Source organism: Trachurus trachurus, assembly GCF_905171665.1.
Source record: "Trachurus trachurus genome assembly, chromosome: 18".
Lineage (NCBI taxonomy): Eukaryota > Metazoa > Chordata > Actinopteri > Carangiformes > Carangidae > Trachurus > Trachurus trachurus.
Window position 1 is genome coordinate 13,808,860 of NC_139909.1, and position 21,593 is coordinate 13,830,452.

The 21,593-nt window shown below is 44.0% G+C and overlaps 1 protein-coding gene across 1 annotated transcript; it reads left to right on the top strand.

The window, feature by feature from the left end:
* Window positions 1-1,354: 1,354 nt before the first annotated feature.
* Window positions 1,355-21,489, top strand: htr2cl1 (5-hydroxytryptamine (serotonin) receptor 2C, G protein-coupled-like 1; the record flags this gene model as incomplete). The annotated part of the gene is made up of 6 exons (XM_083993071.1): window positions 1,355-1,763; window positions 10,035-10,235; window positions 17,141-17,304; window positions 19,034-19,097; window positions 19,871-20,112; window positions 20,890-21,489. 6 exons carry the CDS (start codon window positions 1,355-1,357, stop codon window positions 21,487-21,489), a joined length of 1,680 nt encoding a protein of 559 aa, XP_083849197.1.
* Window positions 21,490-21,593: the final 104 nt, after the last annotated feature.

Below are 21,593 nucleotides of genomic sequence, written 5' to 3' on the forward strand. Positions count from 1 at the left end.
GTCTCATTGGTTTTCACTCTTTCAACGCTTTGTTTTACTGACATATTGCACACACACACAGACTATTCCACCTGTCCTTGAAGACATTTATTCGCTGCTAAATCACTACGCTGTCTTGAGTGGTAAAGGTAAATAGAGAGGACAGCCAGTTCTTCTGCTCACCCTGCACATGCCCTGCAGTGGAAACATCAACAGTCTGTTTGATTTAAACACCACAGGTTTATTTTTAAATGACTATTTTGATACGAGGGATATACATGTATGTGATTGTTCGTCTTCTTTGTCTTCTTTCTTAAAAACTCACAATCAATATGATGAAGAGGTCCGCGAGGAGGCAAATAACAAAGACAATATGGGAGCAATACAAACTGAGTGGGTGGGTTGATGGATGGCAGGAGTTGGAGGAAGAAATGGAAGGAAAAAATTGGCGAATGCAAATGGAATTGATGAAAGGTACAAAGGGAAGAGTGAAAAATTGGAAAGGTTATTTTAAAAGCACGAAGGAGGGTAAATGGAAGGAAGGAAGGGAGGCTGGAAAGATCAATGCACAATGCATGCATGAATGTGGAGGGAGCTGGAAAGTACAAATGCAGCAACAGCAAGGAATGAATGTAAACTGAAGGAACAGGAAATTCAAAAGAATCGGTCTGATCCTTTTTCTCTTTGTTGTTGCCGTCTGTTTTTTCCACAGAAAAACCTCATCCACCTGAAAGACGGAAATCCATGTGTGACAACTCGGATTCGACCAACCATAACAGCCAAAAATACAACAAACCTCAGACACTGCGACTAAAACTCTCCAGCAAAGACCAAGGTGGACAGGTGGATACAGAAACCGACAGACATGGATATGAATGATTCAGATTTTAGCTCAATATTTGGGACTCTTAAACTTCTGGTTACACCATGTGGTGACTAATCATCAAGAAGCAGCAGCAGCAGCAGCAGGTGTTTTGACTCATTGTTTACCTTGAGAACTCGCCGCCAATGATTCATTGGCAAGAAAGGGGAGATTCATCCCTCAGTGGTCAATCTGAGGGCGTTTGCAGCTAGCAAGACTTAACGGGACTACAACTCCAGAACACTTGTAGGTAGTTCCTCCCTCACCCCCTCTTCCCCATCCCTGTCATTCCCTATCCCCTTAAGTAGTACCCTTCCTGTTTCCCCCTAGATCCCGTTTTCGTCACTGTTGGTTGATAGACTATTTTAAGACAAACTCTAAAACTCTTCAAGTAACTCTCCCTCAATGTCCAGTGAAGTTCCTTCCATCTTCTTCCCCCATCTACTGGTGGAAAAGGTGGATTAAACTCCACGTTTCTTTCAAGTTCCATTCGGGTGAAGGTCTCCGTTTGGCATGGGGGGCCCAGCAAGGGCTCTCCTCGGAGGGTTCAGCACGACCACCTCCTCCTCCCTGGACGTTGGAGCTCGGACGTCTTGGCCGAGCAACAACCCGCTGGACCTGAACCAAACCCTGGGGCCGTGGGGGGGCGTCGGTGCCGGAGGCGCGGCCGCCATGAGCGCAGGTCTGGACAATTTTACGGAGTCGGTCACCAAGCAGGAGCTCAAAGAGAAAAACTGGCCGGCGCTGCTCATACTCGTCATCATCGCGTTGACGATCGGCGGCAACATCCTGGTGATCCTGGCCGTGTCGCTGGAGAAGAAGCTCCAAAACGCCACCAACTTCTTCCTGAGGTCGCTGGCCGTGGCCGACATGCTGGTGGGCATCCTGGTCATGCCGATCTCCCTAATCAATATCCTCTATGGTGAGTCCCAAAAACACAACACATCTGGAAGCTGGAGATACACAGAATTTAAATGAGCAACAAATGTAAAATTCAAGGTTTTTGATGGTTTTCGAAATGTACTCCTTCAAGATTACTCTTCTGGCCTCTCAGTTGGTTTTGTTTTGTTCACAAGGACATTTAACAAGAGTAAGATCTGTACAACCATTCATCTTTATGTGATGAAACTCAGTGCGACTTAAAAGCCAATAAGTGCTTGTAATTATTGTTTTATTCTTTACGCTTTCTCCTCTTGATTATTAAGAGACAAACATGTAAATCTGTAAATCTCACTCAATATTTAAACTATCACCCCCTCACCAGCTGTTGCCAGCTCACTGTGACTTGCTCCCTGTCATTATTTTTCCGAACAGTCTTCGGCGCAATCATTGAAATGATTATTGCTTCTCTGAGACTTTGCACACTGTTATTTTGTGAGTGATTCCAAAGCAGGAGGATGCCAACTTGATAATTGCAATATCGCACCAGCTATCAGCTGCTGTTCGTGCTTACAATATCCGAGCCAGGGTTCTGCATGAACGGCTCCATTATCTTAATAGGATGGAGGGAGGTTTGTTATACCGTAGGCTGTGAGAGTGTGAGTGTGTGTATCATTTCCTCTTCAATATTTCATCCAGATCTCCACATTAGCACCACAAGGGAAGAGTACATTTCTTACCGTGCACCCGTAAATGTCACCACCTGATTGCAGAGCTGATACAGGAAGGGGAAAAAAATCTCCTGCGGAGCCGTGTGATTGTTGCCCTTTGCAGTTTTCAGTGACAGTAAACCCTGATATCACTCACATCACTGACTTCCAAGAACTGTTAGCGCTTTTTTTTCCCTGGATGTATCTGTCATTTTCAGGAACAGTTTGATGGTGGTGGATCGTGGTTAGAGGCATGGTAGAAGTCTAAGGATATCTAGGCCTCCTACAGTAGTTGTTACCTTTTCTGTGGAGATATGGCTTCAGTCTGAACCAGCTGATGGACAGTTCAAAGCAGTTCGAAAACATCAGAACCAGAGATATTATCTTTTTAAGTCCCTATTTTCTTCAAACCTGGTGCCTACATTACCCTCAATCCAACTTGACAACCAACAGTTTGAGTTGACATTCAAATGTGATTGGTTAACATAGCCTCAAACCGCTAACCACAAGCTCAAGGCTAATGGTGCGTTCTATTAGAAGTCGGATTTTCCAGTTCCTAGTCAGCTACGTTGTAGGAGGAACTTCAGTAACCGTAAGTACGCAATCCAAGATGGCCGCTCTGTGCATCAACAGTGAATAAAAGCTGAATATTACGTTGTTTATCAGCCACTTGGTCTTGTTTTTGTGTCATTAAATTCATCGTACCAACAGATTTATGACACTTCCTGTAGACATGTTTTTATGTCACTTTCATGCACAAACTATCACGTAGTGTGTTGTTACCGACTGGTTTGGACCATACATTCAGAGTATTTCAGCCTCTGCTGCTTTAGTTTCAACCTTTTTGACTTCTGAAATACATGGAAGGACAAAATTAAGTTTCTTTAAAACAAAAAAAAGAAAAGACAACAGATAAATCGATGCTGTGACAAATGAGTACCTCACAAACGTGGATCCCACACATACGTATGAGAACAGTACTCAGATGAAATCCTAATTCCCTCTTTTGTCTTCAGTCGTTTTGCCCTGAAGCTCTTTTGTATTCTCAGCACAACTTGGCCAAACTTGGTGTATTCATGTTTCTGCTTTGTATCTGTCAGGCATCCTTCAGGAATACTAAACAGGGGACAGGGAAGGTTGATTGCTGCTTAATGGTCCGTGTATGGTCAATGGACACACTCGCTCGCTCACCCTGTGTGTGTCTGTTAGCCCAAGCCGCCGCCGCTGCTGCTGATTGCTCACGGCGGTAATCAATGCTTCACACAAACAGCCGCACGCAGACAGAAAGAATGAAAAAAAAAATGCTGACAAGTCCGTCTCTTTCTCTCTGTTTCACAAGCAGATGCACATGCACATCGAGACGGATCGGCGGTGTGTTTCTCCGTCATTTAAATACACACACACATACACCAGCCACCGGAAACACACACATACCCACTTGAGTGGAGCCTGGATCTATACCCGCAGTGTTATCCATCAGACTGGTACTTGACTGCATTGATCCCCACGGCTGGCTGAGTGATAGACCAGACCAACAGACACACACACACACACACACATACAGGAACGTCACATTGTGTTTTGACAATTAAAATGATCAATGAATCATTTAGATCACAAATGATGGTGATGATGATGATTATCATGATAAAAGATGACGTGGATGGTAATTTAGCAACTTGTTATTCAGATACACACACACACACACACACACACACACACTCTAATGGTCCTGTAAAGACATTGGTATGAGGTAAATGTTATTTGGACAGTTACAAGGATTCATAAAATCCTGTGCCTACATTACCCACAATGCACCACAACCACCAACAGTCAGAACTGAGATTCAAGTGCGATTTGCTAATGTAGCATCAAGCATGGGATTTTTTGTGTGACCCCCATAGACTGTAAAAAATATGGACGTAGCATCCGTGATGTCACCCATTGGTTTTGGGGAGTCGTTTTTGTGACTCAAATATGGCGCCCTGAACAGCGCCATGTTGGATTGGCCGGCCGAGAACCCGCCCACTGGCCTCGAAGCAGTGGTCTCCGGACCTGTCACTCAACGTTTCCGCGCCCTAATTGGCGAGAATTTTAAACCTAGTAATAGAGTTTAAAAAAAATTCACCCCCCTCAGAGTGTGTGCGGGGGTAGAAACTATCGATTGAGACAAAAAAAACGTGCTGACACCAGGCTTTGATCATGTTTATAGAGGATATAAAGTCGGCGATTTTAACATGGGGGTCTATGGAGAAATGCTGCTGTCTGACACCAGCCCCCAGAGGAAGCCGGGAGGATTGCAGTTTTTTGAACGTGGAAGTGAGCTTCACTTCTCAGACCGACAACTGCCCCCTTGGTGACCCCACACATTCTACCTGCTTCTTCTTTCAGTTGCATTATGGGAAATGTAGTCTTTAGTGTTTCACCTCGTCCTCAGGCCTTACGTTCTTCTGCTTTGGTTTTAACCTTTGTGCCAAGACAAACATGCTAACATGTTAGAAGTCAAGAAGTCGTGTTTGCTGAAACAGAGACGACAGAAGGATTTTGGACGAGTGTAAATGAAAATGTTAATTTCAGGACCAGTGTTTTTGAGTTGGAGTTTGAGTTTGAGTTTTCGACTGCCAACAAATTACGGTCCTGCTCTTAACACAGTCTTGCATGTGTGTCCTGAGGAGGTTTTTTTTTATTTTCTTGGCTCAGAGGGGAACTGAACCAATTTCACACTTTAAACAAGTCCAGGGAAGCATTGAAAGAAGTTGTGCAAAGCCTTCAGACTGAGCCGAGTGAAGTCTCTCGAATGTCACTTGGTTTCTGAAGAGCGTTGAAAAATGTAAAAAAAAAAAAAAAAAAAAAAAACTCGGAATGAAGTGAGTGTGGAGTGTGAGCTCAGCAGAGCTCAGCAGACCTCCGCAGCCCGCTTCACATCTCTGCGTGAGGCCAGCAGCTCGCGGCCACATTAGCCTCTTGAAAATAAATCCATTTTTACAGTGTGACAGCGCCGGGATTTTGGTTTGGCAGGACAGTCTATTTAAAATGAACGTAGCCAGGAAGTCGCCTCGTGCTGGAGGAATTCACACAGTTGAGATGTAGTTTAATTTCAAATGCAGATTGTTTTATAATAAGAGACACCTAGACAGGGTGTGAGACTGTGAAATATTCTGCTCATTAAACAGTGGATTGTAAAAACCAGCTAAGTCGATGTGAATCCTGCGTGGACACACTCAGGAACATGGGGAACTGTTTGATCTCCACTAATGACAAAGTGTGTGTAAAGCTTATTTTACACAGAAAATATCTTCATTTTTCTGAACCGTCTCACCGCTCAGCACTAATTAGACATCCAACCAATTACTCTGGATGTGATCTCGGCTATAAAGGGAAGAGAACATTGAAACAAATTAGTGTAATTTAGACTCATTTAGTTTGTTTTCGTACTTGGCTCTTTGTTTGCGTACGGATAAAACCAGGAGAGGGAAGAACCAGGGACCCAAAGGTACTGTCACACATAACATAGTTTGTAATGTCGACTATAAATCTCCTTAAACCTCGAAACAGTGCAGTGTGGCTCGCATCGACTCATTATATACATTATATGTGAGGCATTCAAGGAGCATCTGTTAACTGTACTGTAATAGGCTGTGTGCTGGGCATTCAGGGGACATTAGTAAATTACAGTGTCGGTCAATGTGGGGCTTTGTGTCTACAGTTCAAGTGATAAAAAACAGTTATTAGTGTATTTGAAATGAGATGATAATAGATACGTATGTTACATAAAAGGAAAAAAACACATTTCAAAATAAGAGCACAGACAGGGCAGGGTGGATAAATGATGAAGAAAATGAGAAGAAACAAAAGGAGCAGAAAAGGACATATCGTATTAGTAGTTTTACTTTCATCACTTTAGAGAGAAAAACATGAATAATTCATGTTTTAACTACAGTATACACATTTACTTCTCAGAAACTAATGTGACCCCAAGTTAAACCAGTAACACCATTAAGCGTTCACCTCCTCCAGTCCGTCTCTGCTGTTTTGTTTATGTCTTTAAATCAAAAACCTTCCTGCATTATTATGCTCCACAGCAGCAGTTCAAAAAATGCATCTCATTAAATCTTCATTAAAGCAGCATCATGAACTCCAAACGTTGTTGTTGTTGAATGAGACCGAAGTCTTTTATAAACAGTGTTTATCTGCAGCGCTCACACTGGATCTGAGTCTCTGTGTGTATTTACCAGAAAATCCAGCACAGCCTCCAGCCAGCTGAGTAACACCTTCAGAGTGTGTGTGTGTGTGTGTGTGTGTGTGCGCGCGCGTGTGTGCGTGTGTGTGTGATGCTGTGCCCCCAATAAGTGTTTGACCCTTTGAAAAGTTACGCAAGCGCAGGCCTCCCACTCAGCGCACGCACACACGCAAAACACACAAGCAATCGCGTGATCCACTCCACATGCATCACATACATGCTACAAATCAGAGATGAAATGAAAGCGTGTGTGTGTGTGTGTGTGTGTGTGTGTGTGTGTGTGTGTGTGTGTGTGTGTGTGTGTGTGTGTGTGTGTGTGTGTGTGTGTGTGTGTGTGTGTGTGTGTGTGTGTGTGTGTGTGTGTGTGTGTGTGTGTGTGTGTGTGTGTGTGTGTGTGTGTGTAGCTTTAGGTCCTGTCCTCTGTAAAGAAAGGACTGCTCATATGAAATAGCTGCAGGCGTGAACACACACACACAGACGGACTGTGCAGTGTGTGTGTGTGTGTGTGTGTCGTCTTCAGAAAGCTGACACAGCTGGAAACCAAACAGCAACAGCGTTGGGCTCCTCTGATGTTCTGCACTCAGATATCTGCATTTTATTCTTTTCTTATGAATGTTTTTCTCTCTAAGAAAAACACGTCTCATTTTAACAAGAAAATAAGACGATGTCTCAAAAGATTCTTCAACAAAATGATGCTTTGAGTCACTTTTTTTTTAACCTGTTGGTTACCTGTGATTTTTACAATGGTGTGTTTGGGCCATTTATGGGGGGAAAAAAATATAATTTCTTGTTTCTTTTTTTCTTGACTTTAAACTTGAAAATTCAGAGTTTCAAATACAGAAATTCAGCCCCCCTCTCTTCTGGCTCCTGTCATAGATTTGGAAACACTGAGAGGAGCCAGAAAAAAAGGAGTAAGTTAATGAGCTTGGTTCCTGCTGTGACAGCTAGTATAGCCGTGTGTTAGTGTCAGATTCAAGGTGACTTTATTTGCCTTTCATTTTCTATTACAGCCTTGTTGGCACCTTTCAAAGGATTAAATGCAGCTCAAAGTGTTTTACACATCCAAAAAGTGAGGAAATATGTTATATATTAGGATGTAAGACCATAAAAACAATGTAAGGAAAGATTAAAATGAGGTTTAATTATTTGAAAGCAAGGCCATAAAATCTTTTCAGATTATTTTTTTAAGATAAGTACTGTAAGTCCCTTCCCTGAGTGTACTGTAGCTCTCCTGCTGGTGCCTAATAGAGTGAGGATATCATTTTAGCCGGCTAAGTGGCCTTCACACCAATTAAACTAACAGTCTTATCCCTGTATGAACGAACCTGCTGATCTGATTCCCTCTCAGCTTGTCGCCACTCGCTCCCTGATGCTGCGTTGTCATCGCCGGCAGCTCGGCGGTCCAATGCTGAGAGAGTAAAGACATGATTTCAAACCCCATGACCCCCACAGAGCACTGAGCCAAACCACAGACTCTACAGGGTGTAACGCTGTATCACCAGCTCTGACCTTTGACCTTCCTGTGGAGCAGGAGGAGGAACAGGAACAAGGAGCGATCTGAACCTCGGGGAGTGTTTCTGGTGATGGTCTCTGTGTTTTCCTGCTGAGAGTTGAATTATCATTTCACCCACAGCTGATGACGATGTAACAGCTGTGTTCACCAGGTCAGGAGACATTTTTAGTCAGTGTTTCTCAAGGCATCATGGGTATTTGTGTTGGTCAGACCAGGCGGTTAAACGTGTGCAGACAGTCGTGATCCCTGGAGGATAAATCCTGTAATCCACTGTTCCTCTAGTGCAGTGGTTCGGTTCCCAACTTTTTTTGGCTGTCGTGACCCCATTTTGACATCACAATTTTCTGGAGACCCTCAATCATGCTCCAGCTCAGATATTTTTAATGCTGTATTTTATTTGAACTCGATTTATATTCAAGAAAGTGAAGTATAGATAGGCTACAGTTGTTTAAGATTGTGTGTGGTGTTTTTAATCAAAAAGATTGATAATTAGTGAAAAGAATATTTTTATCAGTAATTTTTTTTATCAATTACTAGACATTTCAGGCGACCCCATTTGAATTCAAGGCGACCCCAAGGTTGAAAAAAGGTGCAACATTAACAAATACATGCTGTGTCTCAATTTGCATGCTCCCATACACTTACTGTTTTGACCACGGTTCGTAACCATGGTTACTAACTACGCTGTACTGTACAAATGTGTCGGATAGAAGCCATTATTGGGTTAATTCAGAGCGATAGATATAACCGCTCTGGGTTAATTTAGCCGTCTGAACAGAATAACTGTCCGTGGCTGACTATCACCAGTTTAACGTTACCCACCAAGCTAACGCCAGCTGTTGCATTTTGCGAATATTTACAGCTTGTTAAGCCTCTGACACATCTACTGTAATGCTAAAGTCTTCTACAGTGTAGACAATTTAACACGCTAAAATACACATCAAGCTAAACGCGGCAGCTACGGTTCATCAGTTGGTGATAGCGGCAGTAACTCAGTGGGCAAATGTTGCGATCGTCATTTCTGGTCGGTGCACAACAACCGTATTCGATGTGAGGGAGAACTACCCTGTTGAAATGTGCGCCCTACAGAAGAATGTACGTAGTAAACAACATGGAAGTATCCAAATTGAGACACGGGGACAGTCTTGGCTGTACAGTGTGGTACGTGCTAATTAGCGATTGATGGTATGCTAACACGCTGTTGGTGTGAAGGTCGTTTAACAAGAGTTTCAACCATCTTTGTCTTTATGATACAAAATGTTTGAATATGTCCTCTGTGCAACGCTAGCAGCTCTGGGAAAGTTGGACGCCGGAGTGACTCGCTATCGGAAAATGATCACAGGCTGGCGGGCTAGCCGGTTAGCATGCTAACTCCAGTAGCAGGAAAAGGCGCGGGCGTTGCATATTTCACATTCTCTTTATAAAAATGACAAACAGGTGCATGAGTGTTGAACCTCACAGCCAGGACATAACATCTTCATTTAGTGATTAAGATGTCCAATTAAAAGCCTTGTATAACCTTGTTTTTCTATCTTTTCTCTCCAATGATTTCCATAATAATACATTAAGACATATTTTAAACTTTTAAACATGTAAATTAAGTCCTTGTCGACAAAATCAGTTGCAAACTTTATTTAATGACTCAGATTTCCTAGTGTGGGTGCAGAGTTACACAATGGACATTGTTATTCATTTTTCTCCGTTGTCAAGTTCCTTTTCATAGTCTTGTCATCTTATTCTTTAACTAAGATTCATCAGGATTCATCAAACCTTGAGTCCTTTACAAAAACCAGCCACACAACACACACAGGGAAGCTCTGCTGTCTTAATGCTCACATCTTTCTTCTTTAGACTACGTCTGGCCTCTGCCCAGCGCCCTCTGTCCGATCTGGATCTACCTGGACGTGCTCTTCTCCACCGCCTCCATCATGCACCTGTGCGCCATCTCCCTGGACCGATACGTCGCCATCCGCAACCCCATCGAGCACAGCCGCTTCAACTCCAGAACCAAAGCCATGATGAAGATCGCCGCCGTCTGGACCATTTCTATAGGTCAGAGCGCACAAACACACACAAACATACACACACATACACACACACAGACCACGTGATGGCGCTTTTATATGATATGATATAGAAAAACGGTCGGAGCCTTAATTACAGTTATTTACACTAAATCAGCAGCGGTCACATTTGCATGAATGTGGTGTTTTCCAGTGAAGAGGAAGAAGCCTTTTGATTTTCAAGACACCCATTTAATGGCAGCCTATCACTGAAATTGAATTTTACAAATATGAGTCTCTTTATTGTCATTAGACAAGATTGGATGGTCGCTGTCGATGGTGCAGAGGAAATAAAACCACACACATAGGCTACTTACAGTAAAACAGGTTAGAAATATATAAAACAGCCACAGCTCAGGTTATTGAACATTAGTTTCCTTTGAAGTCATCACCACAAAAACACTGTGATGGGAGTAAATAAAACGGATACTAGGTTTTAAATCCTGAGCCAGGACAGAGTCAGTTCCCTTCTGGTTTTATTTACCTACACTGTAAAATATAATCTTCAGTGGAGGTCAATGGTGTTTTGTTGCCAGAGCTTTCAGCAAAGATTCTCAGCTTGTATCAAAAATGCAACATCTGAGGGAATTATGGGTAATGTAGTTTGTATTTCAGGTCAAGGCTTGATGATGTGCAGAAAAATCTTTTTTTGCTTATTTTTTGTAGATAGTTTTTAAGTGAGAATGATCATTTATGCATTTAATTTTTAATTTCTTTATGTTTTCAAACGATGATTATGTGATTTTTGTTGGATCTTGTATGAAACAAACATCTGGAGAACATGACTTGTAGTCCTCTGTGGCATTGTAATGTTTGTGGTTCAAACAATTTTATATTATTCAACAAAAAATGCATTCATCTTGATATAGCACTTGGCCATTTAGTTCTATTAGACGTTCAGGGGGAAAAAAGCACATTGTTGCTTCTAATATAACACATTTCAACAGGTACAACTTGTTGTTTTTCATAGTAAAGCTTTGATATGGAGTCAGCAGCCTCTAAAAAAGTTTGGTGTCACACTTGAAGCTTTCACACAGACTTTATCGGGCTACAGAAAAGATCCACCGCTTCATATTGTCTTTATGATTTGGGTGAACTGGCCCTTTAACGTCACAAGTCGAAGCTTCAGAGCTGCTGATTTCACATTTACGGTCGGTTCAGGGGCAGGATGTGTGTCGTGTGTCGTGTTGGACTTTATTTTATTGGACGGTTGTTCTTCTGTGTTAATTTATCCATCCCTATAGGCCCACACACACACGTACACACACACACACACACACACACACACACACATACACACACACAGAATCACTAGATAGATGACTCTTATTAAACCTAATGTCTTTGCGGGATCCCTGGGCGCAGCTCAAACCTCCTGTCTGTCGGAGGCTCTGGTCGCTGTGTTGACGCTCAGAGCAGCAGCTCATTGTTACAGTTGGAGCTGATTTGCATCACATAACTTTTTTTTCTTTCCCCCACTCCCCAGAGGTGTTTGCAGCTCTTTTTTTATATTCATCTCTATCACTCCAAAAGACAATAATATGCAAATGAATAAGCGACGTCCTCTGAAAAACTTAGGGCAACTATTAGCAGTAAATAGCCAGGAGATATTAACTATGGAGCTGCAGCACAAACAGTGTCAGTGTGTTTGTCGAGTGGAGATCCAGTGCAGTGAATCACAGAGGAATGGAGACAGACTTCGCTGTTCTCTGGTTTATTTTATTGCATTTGTTTCTCATTTCAACACGATATCAAATCAGACCTAAACTGGTTTTAAGATGCAATAACTGTGTCAAAAAGTAATTGTTTTTTATTTCCAGAACAATTTTTTAATAATTTTCAGAGTTTCCTCCAAAAAACTAAACAATGACAGGAAGAAGAGGAACATTAGTCACTGAATAAGTACAGAAATAATAATAAAATAAAACACAATGTGCAGGGGTATATTGTAGTTTTCAGGGCAGTGTCTGAGTGTGAATTCAATTTTCTCTATTGCAATGACAAAAAAAACAGGAAATCAGGAATATGAGAGCCAATGATTTCCAGATTCTTCTTCGGACAATCAGAGGAAGCATTAATAACATCGAATTGGTTATGCTTCACATTTTAATCTCAGATAATCTGGCTTCAGAATAATGTTGCACCTTGAACTGTACGAGGCTCAGACCAGTGATAATCCCATCGATCACTTTGGCCCGTGTACTAAGAGCTGCTTCCTCCTCTCAGGCAGATTTAGTTTTATGAGACTCCTCCACAATAAAAAGATTGCAACATAAATCTGAAAAAGACAGAATAACCATATTAGTTTTCATATAACCTAAATATCGATGAAGTAATCCCAACACAGAGTCTGTTCAGTAGCAGTTGTGATCATTTACTGCAGATGTCTAAAAAGTAGCTTCACTCTAATTTCCTTTTCGTCCTCCCTCATCACTTGGCTCCTCTCCCTTCTCCTCATTAGAGCAATCCTCTCAGCGGTGTAATGGCCTGGAGCAATGTGTTTGTTCCTGTGTGTGTATGTGTGTTCCTGTGTGTGTGTGTGTAGTGCCTCCCTCTGAGTAAAGTGTTGAGGGATCAGATGACTTTTAAAACTTTCTCCCTCCTCCTTTGTGTCTCTGAACTGACGCTGCTTCGTGCCCTTTAAGACCCAAGAGGGCGTCCATGTCTTCAACACACAACCACACACACACAGTGCATCATTAGCCTACCTTCCTCTGACCCTACAGTAAACACAGACCACCAAACCCCCTCAGGACAGATCGTGTGAGGTTGTAGCTCAAACGCTCCTCTGGAGGGAAAATGTATTTTCTCTGTGGGACTGAACTCCCGTAAAGAGAAGATGTGAAGTGTTTCTGATGTAGTGAACTATATACGTTGACCTCACACTGAGGTGGACACAGGAAACAGAGCAGAGAGACTTTAGAGGAGGAGGTGGTGGACACAGACCCAGTGTTTCCCTGCTGCAGCGTGTGAGACTCTTAATGTTCAAACAGCTGCAGTGTGATCATTAGTGATGTTTACTGTGGAGACGCAGCAGCAGCTGTCAGGCCTCCCAAACCTTCTCTTCTATCCAATCTATAATCATTATAATGATAGGCTACATTTTATTGTAAAACGGAAAGGTGAAATCCGGCAATCTGATTGGTTGTTAACCGTGGTGTAATGAGCATACCACAGCTACTATTCTAAAGCCTTATCACAGCATAGGCTATCACTCCGCGTCAGGCACGTATGAATCATAGACGAGATGCAGAGCTAACTTACGGAGAGGTGGGACTATTTTTTTCACAGCGGGGCTATTTTATTGGATAATATGTATTTCTGGTTGAATAAAAGTATTTACGAAATTGATTGCGTATTCCTCTTTCATATTGTCATTATTGGTAACCGTTTTATCCACCACTTTCCGGAGAACGACGCTGGGTGTCGCCATGACACTCCATTCGTTACATTTTAGATTAACGTTAGCTGGGCTAACCGTTAGCCGTTAGCAGTGTCTTAAATAACTCAATAAACACTAAACAGCCCATGAAAAAAATATTTTTTCCAGCGGATATCTTTGTTACAACATGACTGAGCTAACTGGAGTAGTTTCATGTCGTGTCCGACAACGGTAGGGTTTTAACAGCTGACGTCCTGGTGTTAGCTTAGCTACTGCTGTTAGCTTAGCTGTTAGCAGCAGCGAAGCTAACGGCTACGATAGCCATGACTAGTTGCAGAGGCGTGCACACAGAAGTGGTGGTGTTTGTTCAATAATTCGTTTTATAGACTTGACAAACATCAGATTAGTCAGGGCGGTTTTGGCAGCCCGGAGCCCCCACATTTGGTGCCTACACCGGTGGCTAGCGCTACCAGTTAGCTGCTCGCTAGAATGCTACTACGGGGTTGAAAACCGACTTCCGTTGTGGTGTGACGCAATGGATCATGGGAAAATAAAGTGGTGGATAAAAGCAATATATCATATACTGTATATAATTAGCATATACTGCGGCCTGTCCTGATATTGCTTAATTATAGCACTCTCCTAAACACAGATAGGCTACAAAGTGCTGGTTTTGAAATAAAAACCAGTATGAAGGCCTCCTGACCTGTCATTTGTTGCCACTTTACGTCTAACTGTGAAAACATGTAGTGAAGATTATTCCTGATAGATGGAGCCAATCGATGCCTTCAGGTACCAGGTTCCTCTTCACCACCTTCTTCTTCTTCTTCTTCTTCTTCTCTCCAGTCGTTATAAATCCCTCCGTCTTTCCCGTTGGCATTTCCTTGACCCCTCTAAAGGTTTCTGCGCCGCTACATGCTGCTGTGATTGAGGTCTGAGAGGGCTTATACTGATCAATGCCGAGGGATTAGCAGCAAAACAGCCGCTTCCTGTGGTGTAATAACACACAAACACACACACACACACACACACTTTATTGGACTTGAAGGTTGTTTCAGTCCATCTACAGTACGTAACATGGACTTTATGTAACTTTCTGTAAGTACGTTGTAGGAATTCACTCAGATTTCATTATCAGAATGATATCTCTGTCTGTTTGACCCCAAAAAATTATCTGAACCAAAAGTGGACGGGGCCTATATCAGAAGTTGAGTTGCAGCTATTAGCTATTAGCTATTGAGCTATGATGCTAATAGCCTTTTTACATATAGAAATTAAATTATGGACAGGTTTTGGCCAGTGTTGGATCATGTTACTCCACTGGCTGCATGAGATACACCTCTTGTTTTTACATTTTAAATCTATTCAGAATTTTAATTAATTTTCCTATGCAAATATTAGCATTTTAGCTCAATAGCTTCCAGGTCATATGATCAATTGATTCAAAATCAGTGTGTGATCATAGTACTACTACATTGGCTGCACAATATACACCTCTTGTTTTTACATTTTAAACCAACACTAAGGAACTTTTCAACCTTCATAAAATATTTTCATAACTTTTGTGATGATACATCGACTTACAACAAGTTGAATGACACCTCTGTCATGGCCTGAGGGGGTCTGTATCTCTTTCTCTGGCACTAAGCAGCTTTGAGGAGCATGGTAGGAACCCTGCTCTCACGCTAGTGTTCATGGGAAATGGAGTCTTCCTTCACTTTCACTTTTGCGAGTCACAACAAGGAGGGAACAGGCAAAACGGCACTTTAGCAATGGATTATGTTTGTGTTTTCACTTTGAAATGATCCACTGGAAACAGAAACTTAGTTTTGATGTCTTTTGTTAATTTTAATGCAGGATATTTACAGGGCTTCACGCTAGTGTTCATGGGAAATGGAGTCTTCCTTCAGGCAAAACACTACCGCTTTGGTCCACAGGCGCCGCCAAACTCAACCAAAACTGAAAGTTCTTTAGTACTGCTTTAACATCTATTCATCATTTTTTATTAATTTTTATCTGTAAATATTAGCAGTAAGGCTCAGGTTGAAGGAACGGAAAGTCAGAGCTTAGCTTGAACCATGGTTTACATGGTTACTGAGGTTGAGCTTATCTTAATCACGATGATGGAACTGAACTCTCGAGACTCTGCCATTTAAGCCAGACTTTGAGCTAAGCGAGCTTGATGGAAACCCCCACCCGGTCTCTACAGGTGTGTTAATGGAGCCGCTGCTCATCCAGCTCCTGTTGAAATGTTGGAGCCCACGACTGTGGTGGAGTCGACTCTGTGAGTGTGAGCGATGACTGTGTAGAGGAGTGAAACAGAGCCGGGGTCAGACGACGCTTTCAACAGAAAAAGCTCTTTGAGAATCAGAGGCGGTGCATTAGCGATAAGAGTTATTATCACGGGTCAGAGGAGCAGCTCGGCCTCCGAAGCCTCGTTCTCACCTCGGTCCTTTACCAGCAGCTATTATATCACTATGAACGACCAACACACACCGACACACACACTCAGAGCTTTAGTGGTGTTTACTGAACTGCAGATTCAGAGCAGGTGGAGCTCTCTGTGTGTGTTTGAGTCGGTCGTTGTTGATGGTTTTTGCATCTCTGTATTTCAGCTTTAGTGACTGATTGATGTTACTCCACATGTTCTGTCCATATATTGTATGATCCTACTACCTCACAGTCATAAGGAAATTATGTTGTTATTAACCCACTGCCCCACTTTTATTTCCTTTATCGTTCCGGCACCTTAATCTGACAGTAACAGCCCATGATGCTTGAGAATCTGAAGAACTCTTAGGGGCTGAAAAGTAAAAAGGCAATAAAAGGGAATGAAAGGTGGTACATGCATAAAAAGTGAATTTAGGACGTGGGTCATTGTCTCACAGCCTCAGGCCACCGGGACGTCCCAGTTTCAGACACCTCACTCTGATGTTACATGGATATTTTTAGCAGATCGCCTGAATCTTACTGTCTGGTATCAATAAATGGACCAGGCCAAATAATTAGTCAGTGATTGCTTTGTGCAGATGATACAATGAAATATGTATCTGTACAGGTGCATATGTTGATATATGTGTAGCATGTAACTATAGGAATATGATTTGGAAAGAGACGTTTTGTTTAGTTTTGTTTTGTTTTGACATTCATTGATTTGTCTATTTTCTCAAAACTAATCTGTATAAACAACTTTGTAGAGGTGACAGGAAGAAAAATACACAAATTTTCAAAAAAATTCTCTAAAATTAGATGGAAAACACAAACTTGGATGGGAAAGTGAGCCAAAGAAATCACAAAAAACAAGCTACAATTCTACATTATTGTTTAATCACTGACATGATCATCACAATGTTACATTTTTTAAATATATATAGTTTTACGTTACTTTTTTCCCTGTATGTTTTCATAGTTTTTATTTATGTCATTAATTATTGTCGCATCAGCATCAGTGTGTGTGACGAGCAGGATGACAGGTTGATTGACAGGTGGTCTTCTCCTCTCGTCCCCTGCAGGTGTGTCCATGCCCATCCCCGTCATCGGCCTCCACAACGAGGACAAGGTCTTCGTCAACGGCAGCTGCGTCCTCAACGAGGAGCGCTTCATGCTGATTGGCTCCTTCGTGGCCTTCTTCATCCCGCTGGTCATCATGGTGGTGACGTACTGCCTCACCATACAGGTGTGTGCATGGAAAACATCTGTCCTTTACTTTACTTCTTCTTCCTCCTCTTCTTCTTCCTCCTCTTCTTCTTCTCCAACACTCACGACCTCCCTTTTCTCCTCCTTCTCCTCTTCCTCCTCTTCTTCTTCTCCAACACTCACGACCTCCCTTTTCTCCTCCTTCTCCTTCTTCTTCTTCTTCAACACTCATGACCTCCCTTTTCTCCTCCTTCTCCTCCTCTTCCTCCTCCTCCTTCTCCAACACTCATGACCTCCCTTTTCTCCTCCTTCTCCTCTTCCTCCTCTTCTTCTTCTCCAACACTCACGACCTCCCTTTTCTCCTCCTTCTGCTCTTCCTCCTCTTCCTTCTTCTTCTTCTTCAACACTCATGACCTCCCTTTTCTCCTCCTTCTCCTCCTCTTCCTCCTCCTCCTTCTTCAACACTCATGACCTCCCTTTTCTCCTCCTTCTCCTCTTCCTCCTCTTCTTCTTCTCCAACACTCACGACCTCCCTTTTCTCCTCCTTCTCCTCCTCCTCCTCTTCCTCCTCCTCCTCCTCCTCTTCTTCTTCCTCCTCCTCCTCCTTCTTCTTCAACACTCATGACCTCCCTTTTCTCCTCCTTCTCCTCTTCCTCCTCTTCTTCTTCTCCAACACTCACGACCTCCCTTTTCTCCTCCTTCTCCTCCTCCTCCTCTTCCTCCTCCTCCTCCTCCTCTTCTTCTTCCTCCTCCTCCTCCTTCTTCTTCAACACTCATGACCTCCCTTTTCTCCTCCTTCTCCTCTTCCTCCTCTTCTTCTTCTCCAACACTCATGACCTCCCTTTTCTTCTCCTCCTCCTCCTCCTCCTCCTCTTCTTCTTCCTCCTCCTCCTCCTTCTTCTTCAACACTCATGACCTCCCTTTTCTCCTCTTCCTCCTCTTCCTCCTCTTCTTCTTCTCCAACACTCATGACCTCCCTTTTCTCCTCTTCCTCCTCTTCCTCCTCTTCTTCTTCTTCAACACTCATGACCTCCCTTTTCTTCTTCCTCCTCCTCTTCCTCCTCTTCTTCTTCTCCAACACTCACAACCTCCCTTTTCTCCTCCTTCTCCTCTTCCTCCTCTTCTTCTTCTCCAACACTCATGACCTCCCTTTTCTCCTCCTTCTCCTCTTCCTCCTCTTCCTCATCTTCTTCTTCTTCAACACTCATGACCTCCCTTTTCTTCTTCCTTCTCCTCCTCTTCCTCCTCCTTCTTCTTCTCCAACACTCATGACCTCCCTTTTCTTCCTCCTCCTCCTCCTCCTCCTCCTCTTCCTTCTTCTTCTTCAACACTCATGACCTCCCTTTTCTTCTCCTTCTCCTCTTCCTCCTCTTCCTCATCTTCTTCTTCTCCAACACTCATGACCTCCCTTTTCTTCTCCTCCTCCTCCTCCTCTTCTTCCTCCTCCTCCTCCTTCTTCTTCAACACTCATGACCTCCCTTTTCTTCTTCCTTCTCCTCCTCTTCCTCCTCTTCCTCCTCCTTCTTCTCCAACACTCATGACCTCCCTTTTCTTCCTCCTCCTCCTCCTCCTCCTCTTCCTTCTTCTTCTTCAACACTCATGACCTCCCTTTCTTCTTCCTCTTCTCCTCCTCCTCCTTCCTCATCTTCTTCTTCTTCAACACTCATGACCTCCCTTTCTTCTTCCTCTTCTCCTCCTCCTCCTTCCTCATCTTCTCCTTCTCCAACACTCACGACCTCCTCTTCTCCTCCTCCATCCCGGTGCTGCAGGTGCTCCAGAGGCAGGCCACTGTCTTCCTATACGAGGCCAAGTCGTCCTCCCAGCAGCCTTTGCACACACCAGCAATGACGAACACACTGCAGCCTCCGCCCAGCACCTTCCCCCTCCCTCAGATCAACACACCAGACTCGCAAGGTAAACGCCACAAAACGCCACAAACCTTCATACATCCTTTAAAGGGATAGTTCAACATTTTGGCAAATTGGCCCATTGCCATGATCCCTATAGTCATAGCAGTAGGTTCGTAACCTTTAATTGTCGGTGCAAGCTATTTTTAGAACGGCGGAGCAGAGCCACGAGCTGCTCAGAGCTACACTACGGAGGCTAATGGGATTTCTTGGTTTCTCTCCTCAAACTCATCAAATACACAATCCAACAACTCCAAAACGCTCTGGTGGACAAGTTGTGACCTGCACATTCACCACGCTATGAGATAATAACAGAATGTTACCAGACAGAGTTGTTTTAGAGGCAAATGTAGAGACTGCTTGCCGAATTTACCTTGAAAACAACTCTCATATCTCATATCTCATAGCGTGGTGAAAGTGCAGGTCACAACTTGTCCACCAGAGCGTTTTGGAGTTGTTGGATTGTGTATTTGATGAGTTTGATGAGAGAAATCCCATTAGCCTCCGTAGCGTAGCTCTGAGCAGCTCGCGGCTCTGCTCCGCCGTTCTAAAAATAGCTTGCACCGACAATTAAAGGTAACGAACCTACTGCTAAAACTATAGGGATTATGGCAATGGGCCAATTTGCCAAAACATTGAACTATCCCTTTAAGGTAAATAAATAACCCCTTGATGCTTCTTTTGCCGCCGCCATCGCAGAGCAAAAGGCTCCGCCCCCTCCGCCTCAGAGCAGACGCAACACCCTGAGCTGTCTGAAAGGAGCCGAGCCCGGCATACTGCTCAGCGCCTCCATGTCCGACAGCATCAGCATCATCCCCAGCTCCGAGGTGGCGTCCCAGCTCAGCTCGCCGGCGGCGGGGCCCGGCCGCAGCGACTCCTCCAGTTGCCCCGGGCGACGGGGGATGATGCAGGCCATAAAGAACGAGAGGCGGGCCTCCAAGGTGAGAGGAGAGGAGAGTGGAGACTTCAGATAACCTGTGGTTGTTTCAGGTTCAACCACTTGATTAGTTAAATGTAGTCAATTCGCCATTTCTTTCTTCTCCTCCTCTTCTCCTTCTTCTCCTCCTTCTTCTTGTTCTATTTCTTTTTCTCCTTCTTCTTCCTCTTCTCTTTCTTATCCTCCTTCTGCTTCTTTTTCTTCTTCTCCTCCTTCTTCTTTTTCTCCTTTTCCTTCTCCTTCTCCTTGTTCTCCTTCTCCTTCTTGTTCTTGTTCTTCTCCTTCTCTTCTTCTTTTTCTTGTTCTCCTTGTTTTGCAACTTTCAAAATGTTGCCCCAATACTTTTGTTCAATTAAATCCAGTGCAAATTATGAAGCCCAATTTTTTCAGAAACAGTAAAACTTATTAAATGGACAACGAGGAGTTTCGAAAATTCTGCAACAATAAAAAAGTCTCATACAGTATTAATGTGGATGAATCTACGCTACCCACACTTGTTAATGGGCCCATTTTCGACAAATATATCGTTTTGTCTCTATCGTTATTTTGTTATTATTAGTGGTGGTGGAAATGCTGGGCGAGCCGACCAGTGTTTCCTTACTTTACGTCCGTCTTGCGCCGGTCCAAGAATTTCACCGTGCGTGCGGAGGCTCATGGTAAATGTAGTAGGAAACACTTTGCTTTCCAAAACTCCTCGTTGTCCCTTTAAACCTTTCTCTCCTCACAATTTTTGTTCAGTTGACACAATTTCACGTCTTTCTTTTCCGTCTCTTCGCTTCAGGTCCTGGGAATCGTCTTCTTCCTCTTCCTCATCATGTGGTGTCCCTTCTTCATCACCAACGTCACCTCCGTCCTGTGTGGCGACTCCTGCAACGTGGATCTGCTCCACGACCTCCTCAACGTCTTCGTGTGGGTGGGCTACATCTCGTCGGGGGTCAACCCGCTGGTCTACACGCTCTTCAACAAGACGTACAGGCGGGCGTTCTCCAGCTACATCCGGTGCCGGTACAAAATGGGCGCCAACGCTGCCGGACAGAGTTGCAAACCGCTCCTGGTGCCGCCGCAGTGCCCGTCGCACACCGTCACCCCGCTGCTGTCGGGCGGGCACGGGAAGGCCGGCGTGGACCGGAACAGTAACTGTCGTAACGGCGGCAGAGGCGGCGGCGGCACCGGGGGCAACGGGAGGCTGGCGGTGGACCCGGAGGACACGACGGACGACGGGACGCAGATCGGGATAGCGTCGCAGAGCCTCTCCGAGTGCCAGAACGTCGGCGGCGTCGTGTCGGAGACGGAGCCGGAACCGGAGACGGAGACGGAGCAGCAGCTGTCGCTCATCAGCAGCCGTAGCCCCGCCCCCAGAGAACACACCAGCAGCGTGTGACGGCACGGCGGCGGAGTTTTCTTGATGTTTTTTTTCACGTCGTCTTCTTCACCTGCAGACGCCGCGCCGGGGCCGGGGGCCGGGGCCGAGCTGAGCTGAGCAGC